Source organism: Lepisma saccharinum, chromosome 6 (genome assembly GCF_977018435.1).
Source record: "Lepisma saccharinum chromosome 6, izLepSacc3.1, whole genome shotgun sequence".
Taxonomy (NCBI): Eukaryota; Metazoa; Arthropoda; class Insecta; order Zygentoma; family Lepismatidae; genus Lepisma; species Lepisma saccharinum.
In genome coordinates, this window is record NC_139234.1 from 43,018,339 (window position 1) to 43,042,307 (window position 23,969).

At 36.2% G+C, this 23,969-nt stretch overlaps 1 protein-coding gene across 2 annotated transcripts; it reads left to right on the plus strand.

Moving 5' to 3' along the window:
• The first annotated feature begins 1,444 nt into the window (after positions 1-1,444).
• On the plus strand, positions 1,445-15,519 carry RpS30 (ribosomal protein S30). 2 transcript variants are annotated; one of them, XM_083124715.1, is made up of 5 exons: positions 1,445-1,566; positions 6,118-6,201; positions 12,107-12,245; positions 12,859-12,914; positions 15,344-15,519. In XM_083124715.1, the coding sequence occupies exons 2-5, from the start codon at positions 6,127-6,129 to the stop codon at positions 15,467-15,469; spliced, it is 396 nt and encodes a 131-aa protein (XP_082980841.1). In that variant the 5' UTR covers positions 1,445-1,566; positions 6,118-6,126; the 3' UTR covers positions 15,470-15,519. The 2 variants fall into 2 exon arrangements, with proteins under 2 accessions (XP_082980841.1, XP_082980842.1); XM_083124716.1 differs by having other exon boundaries at positions 1,527-1,581.
• The last annotated feature ends 8,450 nt before the right edge of the window (positions 15,520-23,969 follow it).

Below are 23,969 nucleotides of genomic sequence, written 5' to 3' on the forward strand. Positions count from 1 at the left end.
GTTAGGAGTGTTAGGTTTGGAGTTGACGTGTTCTTTCGCTCTTTTTGTGTGCACATAAACGGGTTTTTTACTAATAAAAGGCGGCGAAAGTAACCGTAGATGGAAGGTTTTAACTTACGCCGGTCATACTTTGGAATCAAATACATCCGTTATTTGTGTTTTCCGCGAGTTGGAACCAATTTAATATTACGTAAAACATCGAAATCTGTCCATTAAAAAGAAAACAAAACAATTCTCGAGGGAGTACATTGGATTAACGGCACCGAAATCCTATTGTATTCCATTATTTTGCTACACAACTGAGTAACAAATCGATGCACTACTTCAGAATCAAATAATGTTCATGCAGAAGCAATATTATTATAATACAGGATTACACTTTTCTTTATGAATCAATAAACCAAAGAAAGAGAGGCAGTACAACCAATTAACAAGGTTTATATTTCCTCAAACTAAGATAATTACGTAGAGAGTAGTTCAATTTACATACCTGATGCAAAACTGAGGCATAAAAACTGGACAAAACAGCTGTTGCAATGAGAAAATCTTCAAAATATGCATCCTCTTTATCATAGTTTCTAACTGCAACGTCCATTTTTATTTTCTCAAGAGAACATTCGTTATCTCAAGAGACCTGTTTCGTTCTCTTGGCGAATACAGGATCTTAAGAGACCGAATATCGCTCTTACGCTGCCAAGAAGTGTCTATGAAACAGCGAATCTTAAGATGGATCTTGAGAGAGAACTATGAAACGCCAAAAGTGTCTCTTGGCACAGACTGTTCTTATCCAAGATGGTGAAGCAAACCGTCTCTTGGCTAGTATCTTGAGATACGTTTATGAAACAGCATGGCGTCTTAAGAGAGGTCTCAAGACGCTTTCCTTTCTTGAGAAACGACTATATAATTCCACCTTACACTTGATTTGCGGAGACGTGGCTGCGATTCTTATCTACACATGGATCTTTCTGTCACGTACTTCTTGCTGGTATCGAAACTTGAGTCCACGTTCATTTAACTAGTGCAAAAATATTTTTCCCAATTTTTTCAAAACGAAACACAAGTTGGAAAAAATATAATCTCATTTTTAGCACGCGACCGGGGGGAGCAAAAGGACTATTTTGACCCCCCTCGATGATGAGTGGGGATCATGTCCCCCCCCGGTTCCGACGACCCTGTGCACGCTATTACCCAAGTGTTCCAAAGGCCTGCTGAAGTAGCAGTAAAATAATTTGCGTAAAAGTTGGAGTTGTGGAGAGGAATCCCCACTTTGGCCGATCCGTAAACGCACGTTTTCATTATCTCGGGAATTCGCACACTTCGCACGACCAAAGTTGACGAAACCGGAAACAACTACAACATAGGTGAAAACTTATTTCGAGAAATTTTAAATATTCAAGGAATGAATATTTAGTTAATAAATATCGGGTAAAAATATTTTTTCGTAATTAATATGTGGATAATTGTGGTAAAATGTGCATTTTCAAGACAAGTAGTAACTATTTCAGTATCTAATTTGAGTAATTTATTCTCTTTGGAGGTGGACGACAAGCAAGGAGAGAGAGAAAGGTTGGTTGTACAAATGTATGTTTAATATTTGTATAATTATATCATTATTTTTGCACTATACATAATATTTATTGTATGTTATTGCTAAACTCAGGAAAGTAAATATTAAAAGTATATCAAGCGCCTTTTATTGCAAGTCGCAACAAAATATGTGCAGACGTAGAACGTGATGCAAGTTGTGGAACCATGTTGCAAGGCACGTGTATATGTTTGCTAATACATTAAAGCAATAAATCGATAGAAATACTTGTCTCAGCAGTTCACTGTAAGGGAAAGCTTAGCATAATTTTTATGTAACATTATTTGTGAAACTATTGTTTCTTAACTTTATTTGTGGTTTTGAGATTTTTGGTGTATTATATTTAAAAAAGATGTCATTATAATGTGCAATTTTTCAAAAGACAACTTTGTAAACGGTACGAGACATAAAATATTTTTCTCGTAAACGATCTGAGTAGTACTTCCAAGTACTGATGTGATACTACAATAAAAATCAATGTCCGATCTGCAGGTACGTGCTTTTTTAATCCGCGGTCTCATGTACACGAAAATGTAGCCCGGGTCAGTAGCATTGAGTAACAAAGCTCTATACATCGAATCATGTTTTGCTACACACTGCATAAAGTAGGGGATCTGTGGAAACTACTACATCGCTGCTGTTCCTTCAGTTTCTGTATAGTGTAGATTTATTTTCCACCCTGTACTCCAGTGTGACACATCAACCATCATTCATGTTCAGTCAGTTGAGCAGCAAATTCATTAAAATGTTCAAACTTCTGTGTTGACAGTACTATAAAAAAATGTAGGTCGAATTATGCACATTACTCACACCAAACACCAATTTTTGAAAAGTGAAGTAGCTGCTCCCACACAGGGTGAATGTTTGGTGCCGTCCAATACTGTGTTTTCTGGAAATGTACATAGCCAAAGAGATGAGAGACTACTCAGCCGAAGTTTCGTTTTCATCATGGTACACAGGAATTGTACCAGAATTAATGATGATTTATTGCATATTTGCTTGAGAATGGGGTAAAACTTCGGCATGGTAACATTCGTACTTACCTATTCTGCATTACGAAAGATTCTTCTAGGTGGTATTTTGCTTTTTTCACAAAAATAATTTCAATTTGTGACATGAGGAGTAATTATTATTGTTCCTTATTTCACTTCTGTAAGACACAATATGGCGAGACAGCTTGACTAGCGTGATACATCATCATTGGGTATGCAGTGTTTTCAACCTTGTCAACTGAAAAATCCCCACGAATCATTCACGGATAGCCCCAATTCATGAATAGCCCCACGAACCATGGACGGATAGCCCCAGAAACCGAAAAATCCCCTCAAACCATTCATGAATAGCCCCACAAACCATGCACAGCAAGGTTAGGTTACTTTAGGCAAACAGTGGTTGGAAACACTGACAGGGAGTTACGTCATCAAACATTCGCAACATTTAGTTCACATAGTGCAAGGAATGAAAAATGTGCGCCGGAGTCTGTTCAAAAATACATGATTTCCCGGTGAAATAGATTCCACGATGTAAGAAAATACCTCCACGAACTTCAAAATACTACAGAAACTAGTTTCCGTAGGTAGTTTCTTGTGTAAAAATGAAGAAATCGTTGGGACCGCATCGAAGTTTTACCGAGAATGGGTTTTCACTTCCATTAGTTGTATGATTTGTTATGGACTGCTGCTGCCATCTCATGTGTTTCATAGTTAGGTTAGGCGAGTCAGGTTTAGGGCTCTTAGTGGTAACAGTACCGAATGTTTGATTATTTTCTGCAAGTTTTACAGGAGTACTGGGAAGTCATTCCATGAAAAGTGGGCCTACTCCATGTAAATAACAAAATGAATTAATCTAAAAATTATTGTTGTTTTTAATTGCATTAAGGCATAAATATTTGCGAATGTGTAGAATTTGAATATTTTACCAACAAAAATGTTTAGCATTTGTAGCCTGTGTGTTTCACAGAAAAATGAAGTCAAAATTGGCTATGTTTTTAAAGCATCAGACACACAACACTTTTTTTAGTGCTTTTCATGCATTTGTAACGTTCTCTGAGGAAAGGGGGATCAAACCAAGAACCTTAACCTTTAAGGTGGGTGATGTAGCTTACTTAATCATTCATCCTCACTGGTGAGCACTCGCCCCTGGCAGATAACTTGATGGTAATGGGCAAGAGATTACTTTACACACTTAGAAATTGCAAAACACATCATTTGGATTTATACCTTCAAGTCTAGATCAACGTGGTTGGAAATAGGATAATACCTGTATATCTGATGATGAAGAAGTTCCCGTAGAAAATTCTCAGAATAGGTGTGTACTGGCTCGCTCAATCTCCCCAGTTTCTTCTCTCTTCAAGACAAAAGACCCCACACCGCTCGTTGCTCTCTAACTTATTCCTTCTTCCAATCCCCTGGTCATTGGCCCTGCTATTTCCGGGTGATCAGCACCTTTGTTAGCTCCACTTGACCAGGAAAATTGCATTGTTTGAATTCCTGACAGAACAACGGCTTTCGAGGTTAACTACTGGCTTGCTACAAATCTCTATTTACAGGAGATGGATACGATTCACCTCTCTGGAAGGAAATTTCCTGAATTAATAATAATACTTAATTATTATAATTAATATCATCTTTATTGAGAGGGCGTGTTTTTACAACAAACCCTTAAAAATAATATATATATAAAATATCCATGTGGAAGATTTTATTAATTTGCTATGTTTTTAAAGCATCCGACACACAACACATTTTTGTTAATGCTTTTCATGCAGTCAGGCTATAATATTGTACTAAAGTTTTTTTTTTTAATTTTGTTTTTTTAATTTAATTTAGCATACCACAAAGTTCTTAATAATTCTATGACACTCGTTCATTATGAATATGTTAATCCAATCTCGTGTCTAGAACCTTACATTCTGTGATAGTATGTGATCAGCCGTCCGTTGAACTCATTTAGAGGGTGCATTATAATGCTTAGAGCCCTAAATCTGACCCACCCAATCTACCAACGAAAGGATTTATGGATATTTTATTAATGCTAGGAACCCTAAATCTGACCAACCTAAAACTAACATCGAAAGCAGAAGCAGTCCATAAAGGAATGGCTGATTGCAAAGAATCATACAGGAGTATATGTTCTCCAGAAAATGTCAATAAGTAATCACTTAAACTCTGTAGTTAGTATGTGTTAACAGATGCAATTAGAAATTGAGTAGAGTAAAAAATGCCTGTGCACCATGATAAATTTGAAATTAGAAGATTCAGAACCTGGGCCCCTCTTGCTATTCAAATAACATATCTAAATGCTTTCACGGTTATGGTAGGTGGCACGGGTTTAGAGCTCTTAGCATTACAATAATTTGTCAAAATGCTTTCAACATCTCATATTGGTGCTAGTCTCAACCATAAAACCCTTTTTGATCCTTGTGTTGGCAGTAGTCTGTGGAATGCCACGTCGATTGGAAGTTAGGGAATATTTGCACAAGGTACCTATTATATCTTTTCACAGATAAATACGACTTTTCGGAACTCCAAACAGTGCTTATATGTTTCGGAAAGCTTCAAATTTAGTTTCACAATAATTTCCACCATTCTATGATACTCGCTCTTCTATGAAGCAAAAAGTGCCTTCTCGATAGGAAGCACGGATACTTGGTAAAGATATTTTGTCTTTTTCCCCTGATAAATTGCACTTTTTTTTAAACAACAATCTGGCGTAGGTATCCACTGTATTTGTTTCAATTTTTATCTTGACAGTAGTGAGGGTAAGGGTTCCGATTGTTTTATAATTGTTTTTCAAATTCTCCGAGCAGGAAGACTAATTATCGTAGAATTTTGGCAATCTTTCTCACACGAAATTTGAATCTTCCTTAAAGAAATGAGCACTGTTTGGATTTCGAAAAAAAAAGAAAAAAGAGGAAATTGAAAATTATTTTACGCAAGCATGGACAAAGTATTTTCCGTTGACAAGTGACTGTAAGTATCATAGACTAGTGGGAATTAATGTAGAAGTAAATCGGGATCTTAGTAGAATGCATTTAGGGACTTTATTTTAATGCTAAGAGAACCAAACCTGGCTTGCCTAACCTAATTACAAAAGCATATATTGATGAAAGACTTAAGTAATCGCTAAAACTCCGCAGTATGTGCTAACAGAAGTAACTCGAAATCGAACCATGTAAAAATTGCATTTGTAGCATGATGAAATCTGAATAAAACAAAAGGAACTTGGCCCGTAGTGAGAATATTAGCATATTATATGAAGAGAATTGGTGCTTATATGTGGTGACCTAATTTAATTTGCCGTGGCTTCGAAGTTTCTCCACATCGTAACATAGGATGTTTCTAACTGGAACCACACGTTTCTGCTTCTTATTTTATGCTACCACATTAGTTTCTGTTTTTGAAACCCGATTATGAGTATGTTTACTGCAATTTTACAATAAAATAATATGATTTGCTTCAACAGAAAGTGTATATGTAGTATATTTTATGAATTTGGCATTATATTCATTGACTTGCTTTTTTCTGTTCCAGATCAAAAATATGCAGTTGCAGATTCGTGGTCAACAAACCCACACCCTCGAATGTGAGGGTAGTGAGTCAATTGGAGAAATTAAGGTATGAGTAATAATTTATTTTTACTTTACTTTATATTCATTTTAAAATCTTGCCAGAATACAATCAGGGATAGCACTGTCATCATGCCACCTAAAAATTTTTACCTAGCACCTGAATTCAAATATAGTTCTAAAAATATTTTATTAATATTTTGAGCTCGCTTATGGTAATTTTCATTACTTTTTTAAAAAATAACAGTTCAGTATATTGATTTGATTGGGTGTGCTTTCGTTTCTTGTCACTTTTGACTATCGCGATGATGATGAGTTACAATATGATGAAATTGATGAAGGGAACACTCTCAAAGAACACCAGGGTGGCTACTTACCGGAAATTCCTTGAATTCCTGGAATTATGCGTGAATTATTGATTCCGGGAATTGTGCGTAAATTCTGCTTGAATTCTTCTCGTAGACGTGAAAAATGGCAACTTTTATTAATCCAAATCCCATTGAATTTATTCATATTTATTAATGCCCTGAGGCAAGTTTTTTACAGTTTTGCTTTCATTTTTATCGAGGAAGGAAAAGAAAAGAAATCAATTCTCTCAGTCCATTTGATTTGTTGGTATTTTTTGCCGAGCAATCTGACATACGGAAGATTTTTGCGAGATTAGATATCTTTAAGTTGATTTGGTGAATTTGAACTACTTATACAATTAACATTTTCTTGTAGGTTACTATATCCCGTATCATTTGTGACTTGGGTTTGTAGATTAGTCTGAGTTTGCGAAATTGCAAATGTAAGCTGAGCACCTTAAATTGAATGTATACCATTCAACTTAATTGAATTACAATTTTTTAATACCTTGGAATCTCACAGGCCCTTTATATTGTTAATATATTTGTGTGTGTATGTGTGTGGTGAGAGGCAGTAATACATAAGGCTGAAATAGAGAAAACATTGATTGTATACCCTTGAATTTTTTGGAAAGTTCACCTTGAAAACCGGGCCACCCATGACAGGAGTTGAACCCAGGACCCCTGGGATAGTACAGTCTATGTTTTTGTCGTTTGTGTGTTTTCTGTATTTTGCTTGAAGTGTTTTCTGTATTTTGGTTGAAAATAAAATACACACACGTATTCGTAAAGTAAGTACAGTTTGCAAATATTGCCGCCATAGCGCTGCAGTCGCGACTGTGTGAATTCTCGCTGATGTTCTTCATCCGTTAGCAAGCCACAGGCAGTTGTGGGAGCAGGTCATGCTTTTCCTTAGTAGGTTTATGAAGGTTTGAGATGTTCAAGAAAATCAATCGGCCCGCCGACTGTGAAGTCCGGTCTATGATTTGTTTTCTTAATGCAAGAAACGTGAAACCGGTAGACATCCACCGTCAACTGTGAGAGGTCTTTATTTTCGATGGTGCATGCGGTCGACGTGGAAATTCGTGAAAACAGACGCTTCACAATATCGTCGCTTTCCATGGAATTTCCACAAATTTCAAGAAAACAGTCCTCTATGAAATTGTGACAGATTGCCTGGAATATCGAAATTTGTGGCCAGCGTTTAGACGAGGATGATGACGTCGAAGCAGGAGTGCATGGATGGCTTTCATTACAGGTGGGAACATTCTATGACGATGGGATACAAAAACCAGTGCCACGCTATGACAAATGCTTGAAAAATGGTGGAAACTACGTAGAAAAGTAGTTTAAGGTCTGTAGAATACAATGCAAATAAAAAATGTACAAACTATTTCTTTATTTCTTACACCCTTTTGGTACTTACTTTCCGAATACGCCTCGTATAATGCAATTTCATAAGGATGACTGGGAGCTGACTGATGGCTATTTCAATAAGTATCTCTTAAATAATAATTACTTTAACCCAATTTCCTATTAATTAATGAAATAGGTGTTTTAAGATCTCATTCCAACTGTATAACTTCCATCTTAGTTCGATTCATGGTTTTTCTTAGCCTGCATTTGCAAGCGAAAAAAAGAAAGAAAAAAGTATATTCTGTAAACAGAAACACTATCACCTGATTTTCTTTAGCAATGTCTACTCCTGAATATAATTATTTTACTAATAAGTTGGTAGTGAAGTGAGTGTTACCCAAACAGGAGTCACTATTTGGGCACTGAAAAGACTTTTTTGCATAACAGTGCATGTAGCATTGAAGCTGTGTTGTATTTTTTATCTTTGTTGTAATCACAATATTGAGGATAAATTGGCTCTAGTTCCAATTGCTTAAGGGCCTCCCCGATGGCGTAGTGATAACGTCTTCGATTGTAATCAAGGGGTCCCGGGTTCGATACCTGGTGGAGGCACATGGCACAGTGATTCGGATCCTGCTTTAAACTGTAGGTCCAGTCCCGATTAGCCTTTCTGTGCATAAAGTGGACTTAAAGCAACAATTCAATCAAACCAATTGATTAATTCTAAATTAATCATGGTACACACAAGCATATTTACATGGTTCGATTTCTATTTATACCTGGTAACATACTTCTTACTCTTGGTGACTGCATTTTTCATGTCTATGCCATGCTTGAGGAATGCAGTGTTCCTGACATCTTGAAGAGCATAACCAATTACAATTTATCTCTAAAGCATGTCGGAAGTGCATATGTAATACTGGCCAACTTTGATGTAAGTCATGTAAAACATTACATTTTAAGAGGGAGGATTCCTATGAGTAATTTGTTAATTTGTGCAATTCAATGTATCCCTAACCACATTATAGACAAAGGAACATTGACAGAACAGATTGTTCATGCCCAGATCAACTCCATGCTTCCCCACATCCTATCAAAACATGACTTTGAATCTTCTTGTGGTGCATGCTTCATATATACTTCCACGAATGTCTTTCTTAGAAAAGATAGTGGAAAGTACAGGCAACATAAATTAATATCTTCTACCAGCTTTGACCCTCAAAAATAAATAGCTTATTTTTAAGCTGCGTGCACTAATACATTTAGAAAAACACTTGCTGACACTTGGGTTCCATTGAATAATATGTTGAGGAAAGTCACAGTTTTGCCATGAAGCAGTTTACGAAATGAACGTGGGTACCAAATAAATCAAATCCTTTGCAATGAGATTTCGCAGATCTTCAATTGTCATACCTTGCAAATTCAAGTATTAAAATCCTGTGAGACTATTTCCTGATGCTTTTTTTTTTAACCCAACTTAAAAAAAAGAAAGGTTTTCATTATTCTATGTTATACATGTAGCTTAACCATATTCTGCAACGTCACAAGTTAGGTCATATATGCTACCTCATATTGACCAAACGAGTTGAATCTAAAAGTTGAGATTTTTACTGCGAGTTAGGTTCATGGAGGGCTTCTTTTATGCCAAATACTGTGAGTTAGGTTCATGGTGGGCTTCCTTTATGTCAAATTTCAGATTTTTTCATGACTCATCTGAGATATTTAACCCCAAAAATTGTCAAAATTCCGTAAACAGCTATGTTTGAACCCACTCTGAAGAAAAGTGGTGCATTTCTAAGCAATGAAATTTTATTTGCAAACACCCTGTAGGTAGATCGGTCTCCACATGAAAAAATTCCCTTCATTAAAAAAATTGGCTTAAAATCCAATTGTTTAACTATTTACCCAAATTTCCGCCATAATTTTCATACTTAGGATGCAATTTTGAGCAAAATATACCTAAATATCATAGAAAGTATACTTCATCAGCTACAAAATGAATTTTGTTTCAGGTCTGTATCTCTAATGGTTTTTGAGATATTAGGGTTTCTGTAAACTGCTTCATGATGAAAAGAAAAAAGCCATGCACCATGTTGGAAAAATGGCCACCTCAGATGAACCAAGGACAGGAAAATTTTTCCAACATTTGGTTTTGATATCTAGAAACATGTACAAACTTATGCACTTAGAATTAAGTTTTTCTAAAATGGTCATGCAACCAATTATTTTAAAATTGGTTGATTTGACATGGAGTGACCCAATTACCATTTCTGTTATGGGGAGGGCAGAGTAAAGCTAAACCAGGGTCAGTGCTAGCCACCACTTTTGTCACCCTGTGTCTTCTGTATTTCCGAGATGAGCCAGCCCCAATTCTTATTATGCACTTTTTATATCATCATGATGCACATGCATGTTCAATAGGAATGAAATTCTATACATGTCTGTAAGTACACACTGTGCAATTTTTTCCATCATGCTCCTGTATGAGTACATGAGGTTAGATATGACATACAGATGTTAGCCAAAGGGTCCTGGTTTAGATACCCGGTGGAGGCCCATGAAAACAGTGGTTTGGATCTCACTTTAAACTATATATCCAGTCCCAGTTAGCCTGTCTGTGTATAAAATGGACTTAAAACAATAATTCAAACAAACAAAACAATGTCATGTTAGCCTTTTAACCTTTAACCGCCTGACGGTCAAAATTTCGACCGCCACACATGAACCCCTTAATGCCAGATGGTCAATATTTCGACCAGCAGCAATTAGCATGCAATTTCTCAAAAACTACACACGATATTTCAGTTCTGTATTTTTTTATCTTTAGTATACATACGAAGGTATGACATACTAGAATTACAAAATAATACATCCATTGTTACTACTATTAACATGCGAAGTTTGAACAAGTCCTTTGTTTTCCTTTGTTACCACCATATTACTATGGATATATTTCTAAAAGTGTCTATAACTTGTAAACTACTGCATCCTTTTGAAAATGATAAATTCTACAAGCAAGAATGAGTAAAAAGCAACATTTCAAACTACATCCGACCATTAAGGATTCAGTGGGATACTTGGAGGCAAAGGCCCGAATGTCAAAATTTTCCCCAACCATGTGTTAGCACAGTGTAGTATTTAACGTGTCATTTTTATAAAACTATATTGTATATTTCAGTTCTGTCTCTTTTGTTCATTAGTTTATGTATAAAGGTATTATATATTGTAGTTACAAGGCCATTGCAAGTACCCTTTTAAAAATCCCTTTGGTTTCCTTTTGTTACTAAGGGATAAATTGAAGGTAAAAGGCTATAACTGCTGAACTATTCCATCTTTTTGAACAATTTAAATTCTAAATGTAAGAATTAGTAAAAAGTAACGTTTTAAGTAGCATCCAAAAATTAAGGATCCATGGGGGAGAAGCAAGGGCAAAGGCCGAAAGTTCGAAATTTTATGTAATTACGCAAAATTTTCAAAACCCGTAATTTTATCTTTTTTTTTTTCAAAGTTGCAACACGTGCATGCCATATGCTTTTGTCGTGCTTTCCTCCAAATTTGGTTTATCCAGCATCCATGGGTCCGATTCTAGAAGCGAAATTTCGGACATTGTCCCAAAGCTGGCAACACTGCTACTTTATATAAGGTTATTTTTTTACTCAAGAAGTATCCGTCTGATTTCAACGAAACTTTACACAGTTGTAGGAATGTACCACCACTACATACTACATTTTTCTCATTCACTTCGATCTTTTGGGGGGTACAGGTATTCCAACTTTTTAAAGAAAATTCAACTTCTTCATTTAGCACTAATTATTGGGACGCATAATGTATAAATGTTACCTCTCCTAAAGGCCCTCTCTTTTGGAAAGAAAGCAAAAGCAATTTTATCTGTCTACGGCAATTAGTCCTTGAGTTACGATTTTTTTGTACTTCGCAGCAAGTTTGAAAAGTGAGCTCTTGATAATGCGCCGGCATGAATGAGAATACAGGCACGCGAGAGGTCCGGTGGCTAAAGGTTAATTTGTGTTTACAGTATTACTATTAATGTTCTTCGTTAATTATCTTCATCAGCTTCATTTGATCATATCATGTCTTGGTGATTAGTCAAAAGTGGCAAAAAAGATACCTAAAGTAACAATAGTACAAAATGCTTAGGGTGTTTTACTTGGAGCTAGTTAATCTTACAAAATTCTTACTATTTTCTTTACAGTTCTATTAAATAGCTTTCATATTTCGTTTGATTTTTTACAGGTGAAAGTGGCAGAATTGGAAAATATTCCAGCAGATAATTTGAATTTGTACTGTAGCGGGACTCCGTTGTCTGATGAACAGTTGCTTGTATCCAGCCTTGAATCATTTAGTCTTGATGTTACCGTTCCACTGAAGGGAGGTAAGTGTGTCATTTTCTAGATTACATGTATATTGGGATACCGTAATAATTAAAAAAGTATTAGACTTCTGCAAATGTGATGTGCGCCATGTTATTGTAGTATTCAGTTTGTACCATCGTAATTGAAGTATTTATAGAGATATTCTCCTTTTTCTCGTTTGCATATTATTTCAGGTCAAGGTGCAGCTTTTTAATATGGGCAGTGGATTACATTGTGTTGTTTTTGGATATTATATTGTAAAATATATTTAAAATTTGATTTTAAGTGTATTTATTGAGATAAATTATTTGAATTATTGGCTCTGGGACAACTACACATTGCCCATCGCTCTCATTTGTGTAGATGAGATAAGTCATATCTCATAAGATATGCATGTTGGAAGGTGTGCTTCGTTGGCTCTCAAAATAATTCTATTAGAATATTCATTTACAAGACTGACTCAGTAGCAGAATCTGCAGAATAATGGCATGGTATGCTAGAGATTCTGGTTTGAATCCAGGTTGAGTCTGCATTTTTCACTCATGATATTTGTATGCTGTGTGGTATGCTGTAGCAGTTTATTGTATTTCCCTCTGATGTACCTAGTAATAGGATTTTTTTTGTCTCTTTCAGGTAAAGTCCATGGTTCTTTGGCTCGTGCTGGTAAAGTGAAAGGCCAAACTCCAAGGGTAAGTTTGTGTTTGTAGTTTTATTGATATATTAAGTAGGTTATCCACAGGGTGTATGATAGGAAAAGGAGTAAATCACCAGTTTCCTTCGAAAGTCCAGAGTGAGAGATTTGTTTTGCTAATTAGCGTGGGCTGAGATTTACATGTTTTGCCCACCGAAAAAGTATCTGAAAAGCAAAATAATGCCGTGATATTTACCGTACTGCCTGCACCTGTTACAGACCTTAAAGCCTGCAGATCATGTGGGCCATATCAACTTCTGCAAACAAATACTGGATCAGGAAGGTCTCTCTTTTTTTAGTGTGTGTAATTGGGTGCTTATTGAAAGCTGTGACTGATGAGCTGGATTGTCAGTATGGTGACCTGCTGCTTCACAATGAGGTATAATGATTGAGTAGAGGAAGAGTTCTGCAAAAACAGAAAGATGGGGTAGGTTAGGTTTTTGTATGATAAATTTCAACTCATTTCATCTGGGCATTGATTGAATAACATTGCCTGATAAGATGCATGAAGAAAGGACAATCCCAAATATAGAGGAACGACAAGACAAGCCCCATATAAGATTACACTGGCGCTGAGTCCAGATGCCCATCCCTCGCTAGTCTGCCAAATGCAGTCCAGGATGCATTAATAGATAAAGCAAGTCAAATTCTCTTGCTAAATACGGCTTCAATTTTTCATCCTAACTGACCCTTTGGTTAAGGAAAAAAAATATTTATTTTCTTAATTGCTAATTTCCAATTTTACCTAAGTAGGGGTCGTATAAATAAAGGTTAAGAAAAACTAAACCAAAAAAAGTCAACAATTTTGGTAAACACCCCGTGATACAGGTAATATGTAAGGTTCAAATACAGAAAACTTGTATTTGTACCCTTGAATTTTACAATTGTCCTAGAGTAGCCATCCTCTAATATGGTGAAACTCTGATTTTGTATTCCCAGCTTCTTCATGTTCCTCCATTGTACCTTCAGTCTTCAAAATCTTCATGCTCCCAGTGAAGCAGAATGTTGTACAAATTTTTTTGCATTTTAAAGTTTTTGCACGTTGGTTACCTGAAAAACATAACATTCTGGTTCCACTACATAAGGTTATAAGTACATTTGATATTTTGTAGTATTTTTTTTAAAAGTGTCTAATTGACTTGAGAAATATAAAGTGGCATCAGCAGCAAAACATGGAGAGGTGTGGGATGAGGGATTCTCAGCCAATTTTATGAAGGAATCCATTTTCTGGTTGCCACTTTCTTGTGACGAACATGATGAGAAGGTGCCAGAAAGGTTTCTGAAATCTTTACTATTTTTTTTTCTATACTGTAAAGTAAATAATTACGATGCCAATGTATCAGTATCGGCCGATACTAGTGGTATTAGTATCAGAAAGTATTGGTTGGAATTTACTGGCCGATACTCTTCCGGTATTTTGGTCTTTCATGGGCTCTGCAAGAATGCCACATGACACTTTCACCAGGGTGCGAAATCATTTAAGACTGTTGGGGGAGAAAGACCTTAATCTGCAAACCCCCTCCCCCACAAACATACATATAAATTGGACTATCTACATATTTATAATGTTAATAAAAGTAACAATTAATTACTAAATTAAAAATATATTATTAATTACACAAAGAAAATAATTTGTTACTTTTATATATATCAGATATTATAACGTAGCAAACTAATTCCCTTACTAACTGGTTCAAGATGTTAATAAATTATGAAATACTAGTTGAAGTGGTTTTATTATGTTAAGTTCATATTTAGTTTTTGCTTTATGTTCATATAAATCAGTTATATTTCATAGTTGTTATTATTTTGGATTCTTGTTTTACTTTTATTGTGCATGTGATGTAGATTTGTTAATGATCTCTTGAGAGAGAAAAAGCATTGAACATTCACAACTACACTAATTTGTTTATGTATTCGATATTATTCTTAGTACAGTATATTTGAAATGAAAAGTAATTGTTTATCTTTTGTTTGTTTGAACAAAAAGTCTCCCCCCTGGTAATTTGGGGGGGGGGGATTTTGAGGCACAGATTGTTACTGACTTTTGCCAAGTCTAATTATATTCAGGAAATTATGCAAAATTCCAACTTCTTTTTTATTTTGCAGACGTTTTGTTTAAAAACTAAATTTTTTGTAATAATGTAAAATGTAATTGAATATTCTGATGTAATGATTGAATATCTTAAAGCAAAAATCATGGCAAATTGATGCACATAATTAGAGACGAATATTTATGCACTAATAGTAATCAAAATTTTGAATAATTTTCAAGCATCGGTATCAGAATCGGTGAGAGTAACAATATTGGTTCAAAGTGGTATTGGCTCAGCCCTATAAATGAAATTTACAGAAACGAATCAGTAATTAAGTTTTGTTAAACTAAGCTATTAATAGATTTGAATTGAGGATATGCTGTCTTTTTAGGTGGAAAAACAAGAAAGAAAGAGAAAGAAGACTGGACGTGCAAAGCGCCGCATCCAGTACAACAGGCGTTTTGTTAACATTGTTCAAACATTTGGCCGAAGGAGGGGACCAAATGCTAATTCATAAGTGAACTTGTTGAAGCTTTCTTGAAATTAATAAAGATATTTAAAATGTAATGAAGTGTCAGTTTTGTATGCATAAACAGGGTGGCTACTCACCGGGAATTTTGCTCCTTAGACGTGAAAAATTGCAACTTTTATTAATCCACGTCTCATTTAATCTCTTCATGCTCATAAATGTTAAGAGGTTTGTTTTTCACATTTTAGATTTTGTGTTTGTCGGAAAAGTTAAAAAAAAATATTCATTGGGAAAATGTTATAAAACAGAATTCTTATCTGAACTCATGGTAGGACAAATGTATAACGTTGGTAGACTAGGATAATTGCTAAATGCGAGAAACGATCCCAGAAGAAAGTACAGTACAGTAATGGAATTAGTATAGATTCTGATTTCAGCTTCTCATGCAGTCTTTCCTTATTTTAGTTTATTTTTATGAACAATGTATCATTTCTTAAACTGTGATGTTTATGTACGATTACAATATTGGAGATATACCACTATTTTGCATCATTTATATTTCTTTAGGATAGAAGCAGAAAGTCTAGTATTACTTTCCAGAACTATAAATATTATTTTTTCTCGTTTGCTACAATCTGTGACAGTTCAGGAAAGTAATATAAGAGACCTGCTTGATGTGCTTTATCAAAAATGTTGTACTCTTATCCAAGCATCCTCCTACAAAAAATATTGTTTTATGCAACACAATCTTCAACTGTAAACAAATTTTCAGAGAATAAATTCTATCAGGACTCGGACTAGAAAATTTTGAAATAAAAGCCCCATTCGGTAGCCAGACAACTGTAAGATGCATCTAAGAGGAAACCCGTGACTACCAACTTCCGGCTTAAGATCATCTTAGCTGAATCGCCGGACGACAAAAAAAGTCTCATGCGGTCTGTGAATGAAACGAGTCAATGCAACAACTAGCATACAAGCTGCAAAGGGGAAAATTATGGAGAATAAATATATTTAGGAAAGAATGAAAAAGTAACTGCTATTCTCTGAAAGGGGGTAAATATGGTATATCATCTTTGGTCATACAATTAATTGTATTTAAGTAATTAAGATCAATTTTGAGTTCATTTTTATATCCAGCTTCATAATATTCAGAGTTCAATCAAAATATTTGTTCTGAATAGAAATAAATGTTACCATGTTAGGTCTCATTATGGATATATACTTAGTATTCATTAAATTGTATTGTTCAAATCTTGTCGAAGCCACACTCTTCGTTCTTTGAAGCAGACGAGATTTTCAGTGAAGGTCTTCATATAAAACAAAGAACTTCTCTCCAAACCAATATTCCAACATTTTCAAAGTATCATTTATTTATCTTGAGTACAAAGAATGTTGTCAGACATCGCCAAGTATAACTATAGCCATCTCTGCAATAACATTATCCGAAATTGCATATATCTCCATGGACGCCGCCAATTGCAAGATTTTGTGCAGACGAAACGAGTCAACTTTTCCTTGACTTCCTCTGGCTGCAAGATGGCTGTAAGCTGTCTGAATGGCCGGACGCTTTCACTCTTTAAGACGTGACGTCAACTTCCGCCTGCCGAATGCTAATCATGCAAGATCTTCAAGCCGACTTGAAGTTGTCTGGCCTGCCGAACGGGAGTACTGTGCTAGTGATGTATACTCTGTCCCAGCTAACTGTAGAGCAGGCAAACAAAATCAAGTCTCTGCACAAGTAGTGACGCGACACTGCTCCACCAATGAACACGTGAGAGGAACGGAATTGCATGGAGTGGAGGAAAGCGACTGCCTTCCCAGCTTCGCTCTGGCCACTCCATGTCCCTCGCTTCTCTGACGCTATGGGCGGCCTTGCTCCACAGTTATCTGGGGCAGGGTATATCTGACCAGGTCCTATTATGATGATTCTGAATTGTGTTTATTGAACGACAAAACACTTTAGAAATACAATGCCATATATTGTGTTTGTTTGGAAATACAATGCCATATATTGTGTTTAGTATTTTTGCCCCCATTGCTTTTTGTAACTAACTAACTAACTAACTAACTAACTAACTAACTCCCTAGCCTTCTTAAACCCGAAGGTTCATGGCTGCAGCAACACAGGCCTTCCATCTTTCCCTATCTTGAGCAAGTTCTATATACTCTTTTCCATCCCTACCAATTTCCCTTAGGTCCACCTCAACGTTGTCCCTCCATCTTCGTCTTAGCCTTCCTACAGGTCTCTTACCATCAGGTTTCCCAACAAGAATCCTGTAAACTCCTCTTTCCTCTCCCATTCGTGCCACATGGCCTGCCCACCTAAGTCTTCTTGATTTAATTATTCTAATAATATCTGGACATGAATACAAATTATGTAGTTCTAAATTATGTAACCTTCTCCACTCACCTGTCTCCTCATCCCTTTTAGGTCCAAAGATTTTCCTAAGGATCTTATTTTCAAATACTCTCAATTTATGTTCCTCTTTCAATGTAAGGGACCAAGTTTCACATCCATATAATACTACAGGCAAAATTACTGTTTTGTATATTTTAACTTTTAGTTTCTTAGATATTAAACGTGAAGACAAAAGTTTATGAAGAGAGAAGTAACATGCATTCCCTGAATTAAGCCTACTTTTTATTTCCTCTTTAATATAATTTTCATTTGTTAATATTACTCCTAAGTATTTGAATTTGGAAACTGGTTCAAATGAGTTGTTATCAATAATTAGATTTTGATTATTACCTAACACTTGGTTTCGGCCTGTAAGCATATATTTAGTTTTCTCTTTGTTAACTTCCAAACCTATCTCTTTAGCAGTTTTGAAAAATATTTTAGCATTATTCTTAATTGTATTCACATCATCCCCCAGTAAGTCTACATCATCTGCATATGCTAACAACTGAGTCACACCATTTAATTTTAGTCCTTCTTTAGTTTCTTTTACCTTCCTAACAGCATATTCTAAGGCAAAATTAAAGAGCAATGGAGATAATGCGTCTCCTTGTTTTAACCCATCATGAATTGTAAATTTGTCAGACATATTAATACCCACACGAATTTTACTTTCTGTTTCACTGGTGCATATTTTTATCATACTAACAAGTTTCTTAGGTATTCCAAACTCTACTAATATATTATATAATTTGTAACACAAGGAATATTGTAAAGGTAAAGCTTTCCCCTGTACAGTCACAGGCAATATAAGCAAGATGACTTATGTTGCCCAACCCTACGGTGATAAGCTGATTTTTATAGATAATTTTCAATGGCAACTTCTACCAGCCCCGTAGATTTATGCAACACACAATGCCTTGCAGGAACGAGTATTTCAGGATGTAGGTGTTCCATTTTTATTGCTGGTGACTGTACATTGCACCATGCCATTCAGGAATACAGAAGGTGTTGAGGATAGAACTTCATACATTCTCGATCTCGCCCATACTGGAGGTGATGTGATCAGCACTATGCTCCGACCACCTTAACCCCCAGGTACACGTTGATGAGAGACTGGGTGAGCCACAGAACTACTTCTGCAGGAATATTTTCTGAATATTGACAATATTCTCACTTGAAATCACAGACCTCAGGATTGGAACTCTGGTTACTTAACGAACCACAAAGTTTATCTTTCAGTTGAATTAAATTAGATCTTTTTGGCCCATTGGAACCACAAAAACCCTTTGTATTGTTAATACGAGGGTGAATCAAATATGAATGAACCTTGATTGGCTAAGCGTCGGAATGGGTAGCAAGGTGTGATTGGACATCTGCGGCCGGTAGGTGGGGCTGCAGTGCGTCAGGAACCAGAACAGCCGGCATGTCGCATGCTTCGTTTAGTAGCTCTCACGCTGAGTTATCAGTGTGTGCCAGTGTCTGTTATGCAACACATAATCATCAAGTTCCTCACCCAGGAAAACGTCAAACTGGCCGAAATTTACCTGAGACTGCAGGACCAGTTTGGGAATGGTACCCTCTCGTGGGCAAGAGTGAAGGTGTGGTGTAAGGAATTCCAGCAAGGCCATGAACGTGTTGCAAATGAAGTGCATCCCTGTCGTCCTCGCACCAGTGTGACGAATGACAAATGACAACATGGCTCGTGTTCGTGAGCTTGTCAAACAGGATTGCCGAGTCACTGTGAAGCAAATTGCGGCAGAACTTGGTGTGAGCTATGGAAGTGTCCAATCAATCATCACAAAGCACTTGGGCTTCCGCAAAATCACAGCTTGGTGGTTTCCCAAGCTGCTGACTGTTGCTCAAAAAGATGACAGAGTTCACATTGCTCGCCAGCTTCACACTCATTTTGACGTGGAAGCAGAAGCGTTTTTGCATCGCATCGTTACCTGTGACGAGACATGGGTGCATTATTACACCCCAGCATCCAAGCATGCCAGCATAGAGTGGAGGTGAAAAGGCGAAGGAAACCCCGTGAAGGCCAAAGTTCGGTTGTCTGCGGGGAAGGTGTTGGCCACGGTGTTTTGGGACTGGAGGGGGATCCTACTGGTGGATTTCTTACACGAACGTCGGACCATCAACACACCCTACTACTGCATCCTCCTGGATCAAGTTAAGGTGCAGTATCGACGCAAATGACGAGGCTGTCCCATCCACCAGGTCTTGTTCCTCCACGACAATGCCAGACCCCATACAGCAGGTCTTACGTGGCAGAAACTGGTGGAAATGCACTGGGAACCGCTTCCGCATCCACCGTACAGCCCAGACCTTTCACCATGTGATTTTCACCTGTTCGAACCCCTCAAAGTAGCACTTGGGGGTGAGCGATTTGCGACCAACGATCAGGTGGAAACCTTTGTGCGCAACTGGTTGGCTACCTGCCCAGCTTCATTCTACGAGAACGGCATCAACAACCTACCACAACGTTGGGAAAAATATATCACTAAGGGCGGAGACTATGTAGAAAAATAGGACGTGGCAATGTCTGTTTCCTTCAATAAATTTTGTTTTTCCGCACAAGGCTCGTTTATATTTGATTTACCCTCGTACATATGTGTGTATGTTTGTGGGGGGGGGGGGGTTAATGAGTAAGGTTGAAATAAAGGAAACTATTGCATGTCCCTTGCAATTTTTTTTTCCTTGAATTTTTTGAAAGTTCGCCTTGAAAACTGGGAATTATACTTTAATTTTTTCATGGTTTTAGAGTAGGTGTTGAGGGAGGGTATGGGTTTTGAAAATTAAGAACCATTATTTGAAATTCGAACAAAAAAGGGATATTTGGCTAGTTGTATTTTTTGATTTGCTTAATTTTTTTATATGTTAAAGTAGGTCATGAGAAATGAATATTGTGCAATTTTGAGACCTTGAAAATTTTTTCCCTCCCCTGTAGAAAATGTCAAAGTTCAAGGTCAGACCACTTATTTTTCATGAAAAGTGAAACATGGGTAAGTTCAGAGTGCTGTATCTTTGGAAATCAACATCATCCCAAACCTTTTTCATATGCTGTTAATATGAGACTGGTTGCTTATATACATTCAATTGTTTTGATGGGACATTGTTGCTTTCCATTGTTATGCAGCAAGAAAGAGGGTACAAAATGCAGTTTATTTCTGTTTTCAGCCCTTAATATCTTGGTTAAGCAGCAGTACCCCAAAGATTTGTTGACAGATTTGAAGCTCACCATTAGGACAAGCTACCTAATATAGCACATTTGGATATTGATGATGATAGCAGATATAACCCTTTAAATACTCAAACTTTGTGAAATCCACATCTTTAGAATTAAGCCTATCTCAAAACAGCATCAAGGTAAAAATACACTGTATGCCAACTTGTAGGTGAATATATGTAATAACACCAGGAAATAAAATACTGGGGCCTCATCCCATTTTCGAGAAAATATTTTTTTAAAATATTCGGAAATGTCAATGTAAATTATCACACTTCCTCCCCTATCAGAAAGTGGAACAGACCTTTCTCCTACTTTTCATTGTTCCAAATGGAACAGCCCATGTCTTGACAAGTTGTGGGACAGTTTTCGTTTTTATTTCTTTGATGGAAAGCAAAGTGGTCACATCGCATCCTTGTAATCGAGGGGTCCCAGGTTTGATGCAAGGTTGAGGCACAAGTTGTTCGGACTCCACTTTAAACTGCAAGTCCCCACTCCCAATTAGCTTTCCTGTGAATAAAGTGGGCTTAAAAACAAAGCTCAATATACAGAGGCCTAACAAGGACTTTCGAAGAGGGGGGGGGGGGGGCTATACATTTTTAGTTTTTAGTAGGCAGCCATCTATTTGCCATCTTTTCTTGCCTTTGACATTCTTTTTACTGGGCCAAAGGAGGGTTATGATCCCCACCACCCCGACCTTTATGCATGCCACTGTCAATATTGCAATAAGAGTATGTTTGTAAATGATTCTGTATTATTGAACCAAATAAAACTTAACTTTTTTGTTGTAAATAACTTGATTTCCAAAGATACAGCACTCCGAACTTACCCATGTTTCACTTTTCATGAAAAATGGGCAGTATCACCTTGAACTTTGACATTTTCTACAGGGGAGGGAAAAACTTTTCAAGGTCTCACAATTGCACAATATTCATTTCTCATGACCTACTTCAACATATAAAAAAAATGAATCCAATCAAAGAATAAACTATCTCACTTCGTTCAAATTTCAAAATAATGTCTCTTAATATGAAATATGGATAAGGGCTAAAAATAATGAAAAATGTAAAAAGTAAGGGAGGGAGAAGGATATTTGTGCAATCAGTAATGAAGTTTTGTTAAACTAAGGCATTGATAGATTTGAATTGAGGATATGCTGTCTTTTTAGGTGGAAAAACACGAAAGAAAGAGAAAGAAGACTGGAGTTGCAAAGTGCCGCATCCAGTACAACAGGCGTTTTGTTAACATTGTTCAAGGATTTGGCCGAAGGAGGGGGCCCAATGCTAATTCATAAAATAACTTGTTGAAGCTTTCTTGATATAAAGAAAGATATTTAAAATGTAATGAAGTGACGGTTTTGTATGCATAAAGGAACATGGGTTTTGAAATTTACAAAATGAGGGAGGGAGTAGGGTATTTGTGCAATGTATAAATTTAAAATTATTTTTTGGCAGGAAGTTCTACACAATTTATATTTCTGTTTATAAAATACTTAAGACAAGCTAAATTCAGACTATAAAATTCAAGAAAATCTTTTTTATAATAATTGCATGCTTACGAAATAAACAAGATTTCCTGCAAAATGCAATATTTATTTTATAATAACTATTGGCTTAATCAAGTTAATTGATCTCCACTCATGTAACAGTGAGTGAAATGAGTAAGATTTTATTAACGAACAGGACAAACATCACCTTCTGTTCTATGCATTGAAATCTTGTTAGAAAGTTTGCCAGGAGTATAAATAAATAAATTAAATAAATATGTGTGTATTGTCAGAGATCCCACTTACCTTGAAAAGTGAGTGAAATCTACTTAGTAAAGAATTTTGGAAAAACATTCAAATACCAGGAAAAGTCAGGGAATATATAGAGGGTCATCGACTTTTAATGAAAAAAGTATCTTGAAAAATACATATTTGCAAGAAATGTTTTACATGAAAAATATACTTCTTGAAGGGGGCTGTAAGATGGTGCTATCAGTTATGTTGTAGATTATGTTAACTATCTGTGAAATGGATATGAACTTAATTTTTTCAAATTGAAATCGACATACACAATAATGAAAGGGCATATTGAAGCTTGAATGGTTTGTCATCATTCGAGATATTCATATATAGGATGTGTGAGATTGAATGGTTTGAAGATTGTGAAGTCTGCAATCTTCGAGTCCAAACTTCGTTTTCTGTAGCTACTCTGGAGCAGAAGTCTCCTTTTGCATGTAGGTGTGCTGCAACTTCAAGATGACTTTGGAGCCCTCCACATCCTGTTACTGTTATATGCAATTGTGGCACACACACTACATTTCTCCCAGTTACAGTGCAGGGATGGCCAGCGGTTGCAAGCTGGCCACTACCACTTTGCTTCAGAATCAGAATCCCTCAAAATACCAGAAGTGGGCTGAATGGAAGTACCATTGTAAACTAGGCTAATTAAAAATCATGTTCAGCATCTATCTCCATCATTTTCAAAGCAAGGAACAACTATAAACTGAAGTTTTTAAGAACTTTCCGAGTTGCAACTACCACCGAAAATTCTGGACATGTACAGGTTCAAATTTATCACCTTGTTAAGCACTTAATGAATTGTAATCATAGTTTGGATTTCATCAGAGTTATTGCTGAACCAAAATACAAAGAGTTATTGCTGAACCAAAATACAAAAAGTTTGTTTTGCAAACATATTTTAGATCTCACTACTACTTGTTATAAATTAATTGATTTCAGCTGAATATTTATCCTGAAAGTTTGTCATTGAATTATAATAAGACAAACATACATACTTCTGTTTTCAGTTTATCCTGACACATTTGGCTAATTGCAAAGACAAGGATGAATGCAGAGGCGTCTCCTAAATGCATGCTGTGCATGCGTCAATTGTGGGGAAAAGGACAGCTTGCTCTGTGACAACATTAATGAGCAT